The sequence below is a fragment of the Pygoscelis adeliae genome, unplaced genomic scaffold (assembly GCF_000699105.1).
Source record: "Pygoscelis adeliae isolate BGI_AS28 unplaced genomic scaffold, ASM69910v1 Scaffold251, whole genome shotgun sequence".
In the NCBI taxonomy this organism is placed as follows: Eukaryota; Metazoa; Chordata; class Aves; order Sphenisciformes; family Spheniscidae; genus Pygoscelis; species Pygoscelis adeliae.
The window spans coordinates 1,099,528-1,104,109 of NW_008824109.1; the positions used below are offsets into that span (position 1 = coordinate 1,099,528).

Sequence of the window (4,582 nt, forward strand, 5' to 3'; positions counted from 1 at the left end):
CGGAGTTAAGTCTCCTGGAACTACTTAACAGGTCACACAATTTCAGACAGACAGGTCTGTAGTTCAAATTAGCAAATACTGTGCTGGAAAGGCTACAAGATCACGCTACATGCCAACAACCTTTAGTTACATTTAACTGGAAGGTCACGGGACAGTGACATAACATGTAATTATTTGAAACCATATGATTAAAAGCAGTATCCAGAGAATTTTGATCACTTTGAGGAGTTTTACAAACATTGGTAAAGAATTGCCCCCCCACTCAGAGTCATATGTCTAAGCTACAAAATACTCCAATAAGGATGGAAGCTAGGTAGGAGGAAAGCCAGAACTCGTCTGTTAGTGACGCTAGAGATTACTTAAAATTCACGCTTGTCTGCATTGCTATCAGTTGGCAGCATCCCCATAAAACACTTCCAGTTCTGTCTCTGAAACGCGTGTTTGTTGGGAAGATCTAATGTCCAAAGAAGCATAGACGTGTGCATCTCCCTCCTGCCCATCGCCATCACACTACAGTGCAATCTTCCAAAATAACCGTGACCATTTCCTATAGAATATGGAAAATATGTTGTTCGTCAAGATTAAGGATCTAAAAGCTTAAGAATTAACAGTTAATTTTACGCTGACTGGGGAAAATGATCTCATTTCATATACAAATTTTTAATTAATTCTTCAATTTTTTTCCACAACTGTTTAGAAGGCGGCTGTCATTTTGGCAATGAAAGCAAACCTGGATTAAAACTGAAGATGCTTTTTCTGATTTTACATTTTAGTTTCTTTCTTCCATAACTTGTATGATGAGCAAAAATATACATAAATCAGGATAAAATTGTTAAGGATAAAAAGAGAGAAAAACATCACAAGACAAAACGTGGAATACGATAGGTTTGGGGCTCAAGGCCATTTTTTAAAAATCAGGTTAATCTGGCTATTAATATTGTTCTTAGGGAATTGGTCCAAATCCTAATGTTAGGAAAGCTGAGTTTGCAGAATTTTCAGAGAAAACTATGTGGAGAAAAGGACTTGCACTGAAGAAGGTTAATGTGAATCACTGGGGAAGACATGCTGCCTCTTAAGGAATCACATACAAAATAAAAAATTTCTTCTCTCTCCAAGTCACACACCAGTGTTGTGTATATTTAACCTAAAACCCAGTCACCTGCTCTTTTTAGATTTGAAGGCAGTAAGGAAGATACAGATATAGAGAAAGTATAGGTCTAGGAACAGAATTTTATTTGATTCTGGAAAGTATCATGCAACAAATCTCATTTTTTTTTAATGATCCTTGCCCAGCTTTCAGGTGACAAATTAAAATTCACAAGTAAAAGGATGTGTAAGGTTAGCACCACAGGAAGAATAGTCTTATCTTTACTCCATTTGATAGACGGTTATAAAAGAAAACAGAGGAAAAGAAAAAAAAAAAAAAAACCTAGGTGACCTTGCATTTTTATTTTCAACATCCTAGATACTTAAATCTAAACATCAAGACACCATGCCTCTCCTAGCATATCTAAATAATTCACGTTCAGCAAAACTTGCTCTGTACATTGAGAAATATTTACGTGTCAAATGGTAACTATCACAAAGTACCAGCTAATATGCAAGGTAAAAATCGTAAAGGTCCAGAAAAAGAAATGAAACCATAGAAATCAAAGTGAGGAATTTGTCCCTCTTCCAAGTCTTTTGCGGGTATGGCTATCATGACTTGCTGCAAAGATCAAAAAAATAAAAGGGATGTGTACTGGGTCTGGCTGGGACAGGTCAAATATCCTAACCTTATCCTGTAATACCCTAATTTCATGGGCCAAATATCGTGACGTACTTAATCTAAACTCTCCCATTTCCTACCTGCAAGCAACTACAGGATTACATCAGACTTCAAATGTTGGTTTTCCTTACTTTTGTATTCATTTTAAAAATTTGCTCCTTGTGGTTCTTACTGTAAGGCTTTCAAGGTAGTGAACAGTTTTACAAACCCTCCAATCTTTACCAAGCAGGAATTCTAATACAGGATTTAGGAGTTTTAAACGCCATGTTATTATGTGCTGTCGTCTTAAGGCAATGGAATAATTCCTTTGAAGTATCCTAATTTTGCATTACAAATCGATACTAAGATTTCCTTCGTAAGCATCTCTAATTACAATACATGGAAAATTATTTACATTTTATTAAACTATTAACCTGACTATTATTAAAAGAAGGGTTCAAACTAAGATCATAAGGAAGAGGCAACTTTTTGTCATAGTTTGGGAAATACATCTCTTGATTACTCCCACCTTTCAAGGTCACGTGCATGGACTTTTAACAACAACGTTAAAGCAACCAGTTAAAACAATTGTTTTGTATCCAAATCATAGCAAAATCATTTACTTTAATCCCCAAGCAAAATGCGGTATAACCCAAACCAGCTGGTTTTTTCAGACCAATAACCATTAGCACTAGAACATCTATTGCAGTAAATGCCATTTTAACGCGGAGAGCCAACGTTAATGTTGAACTACCCAGAGCAGCCTTCACAGCCAGGAGCGCTACGTAACTTTACCACCGGGAGAGTAACGAGACTCTGAACTTTTCTTTATCTTTCCTTTATTTATGCTTGGACTTCCAGCACTGCACATCAGATACCCAGGGTCTTAATCTGTCCTATATCAGACTGCAAAAATACAATGCTTTCTCAACTGTCCTTGCATCAACAAATCAAACACACATCGCACAAACCCTTCACTTGAGTAGTTACTTCTATCTAAAAATGCATCTCTCCTCTTAAGGATTTCAACTAATGCTTCTGGCTTATAAAAGATTAAGTGCAATCAGTTACACTGAAGGTTTATAATGCAGCTCTTGATTGTATTTTCTGTGCACGAATTTGCATCAGGCACACAAGTTATATAAAATAGTTGGAGTACAAAAATATGGTTATAACATAGGAGTACCAAAGAGCACAGAATTAGAACAGTTTTATTACCGTAATACCAATTTATATACAGACCCCCAAATTAAGGATTTTTTAATTCTAAGTATTCTTCCCAAATTGACAACTGTAGTGTACACTCTAAAAAACTGCAAATTAACAACACAAATCTATTTTAACCCCTACATTGTCTATGCAGTCTGCACCAATCCTCTCTCTTGCACACAAAAATGTATTATAAATAATTTTTCACAAAATGTCATGTATGTTTTATTGCACATTGTACATGCCAACATCTAAAAGAATGGCTCAAACCTTTTGCTTGATAACTAACTGCTTAAATACCTAGCATTTACTTGTGTTATGAATACTACTGCATTCTTCAGGCTCTAATCTTAACTGATAATTTAAAAGAAAAAAAGCAGAACAGGAAATATGCCTTGAACTGTATAGCTCTTGTGAAAGAAACAAGCTTTTTTAATTTTACTGATTTCTACTGTATAAAGTCATTAAAAACATCTGACCTAATTAAAAATCCTGTTTCAAAATGTCTGCATTTTTTACTCTAAAATTATGCATATAGCTGCTTGTATAATCATATATTCCTTCTGTTTTGCAGAATTAGATGTTCCTGTGCTGTATGGACTAAAAGATCGAGTTACATAGGTCCTAGTGTTAACTATAGGAGTTAGTGTGTTGGTCTCCGTTCTGCCGGTCTCCCCAGCGGTGGCAAAGCAAGGAGCCTGTCAGAACACCAGAACAGGTCGGTATAAAAAGACACTGGGCACAAGCGGCCATCAAGCATCAAGGCCACGTATAGTTCCTGTTAAGCGGATCTCTAGACTAAGGAATATGAGTAATTTATCATTAATATGTGGGTTTACGGTATGCTGCACTAAAATATGACCGCTAAACAAAGAGAATGATTTGTGTATGACAGATACGTGCCAGCTGGTAAAAATGCCTCACTGGGTAAAAATCTGCATTTTGAGGGTTAAAACTCTGGCATGAACAAAAAGATTAAAAAGTCGATTGATCAAATGTTTTGCCAAGGGTTTCTAAAGCTATTAGCCATCAACAGCTCCAGAAAGGGATAAAACCAGCAAAACCAAACAACTAAAATTGCACTATTACAAAGAAACAAGTCCGTGAAAGGGAGAGTCACCAGCTGCAGTTAAGGGACAGCCACTTCAAGAAGCCGATTGTTTTTTCGCTTGCAAGTTGGGATGTTGCCATTTTTCTGGCTGCCTTGTATGAACTTCACACACACTTTGTCTTGTCTGAACTGGACCAGAAACCTAGGAGAGAGAATAAGATACATTTTAGTTAAAGGTGGGAAAAAACCACATGAGGAGCAGAAGTCTTTTCCTGTTGGTTCTGAGCATCACGCCAAAAGATGTCCTTTTCAGGTCTGTATTAATAATTTAAGAGTTGGGGAATAAAAAAAAGCCATAGGTTACGGTATGGCTTGAGTCTCCTTCAGGTAGTGTCTCTTAATTATTGCTTTTTGCCTGTAACTCTGGACCTTTTACACTAGTTAGTTTGCTATTCCTTTAGAAAGAAGACAGTTTAAAACGGAATTTCTAAGGTACCAGAAATGCAGTAAAGACTATTTCCAACTGCTTCATCATCATCCAAAGGGACTTTTCTGTTTTCAGGGAAGGAAGCTGA

The 4,582-nt window shown here is 36.4% G+C and overlaps 1 protein-coding gene across 3 annotated transcripts in view; it reads right to left on the reverse strand.

The window, feature by feature from the left end:
- Positions 1 to 2,569: 2,569 nt before the first annotated feature.
- The window catches only part of MYO1B (myosin IB), a 101,304-nt gene continuing 99,291 nt past the window's right edge, over positions 2,570 to 4,582 (reverse strand). For all 3 annotated transcript variants that reach the window (XM_009334196.1, XM_009334195.1, XM_009334197.1), the window contains one exon: positions 2,570 to 4,209. In XM_009334196.1, coding sequence (XP_009332471.1) covers positions 4,086 to 4,209 — 124 coding nt within the window. In that variant the 3' untranslated portion in view covers positions 2,570 to 4,085. The remainder of the gene's footprint in view (positions 4,210 to 4,582) is intronic.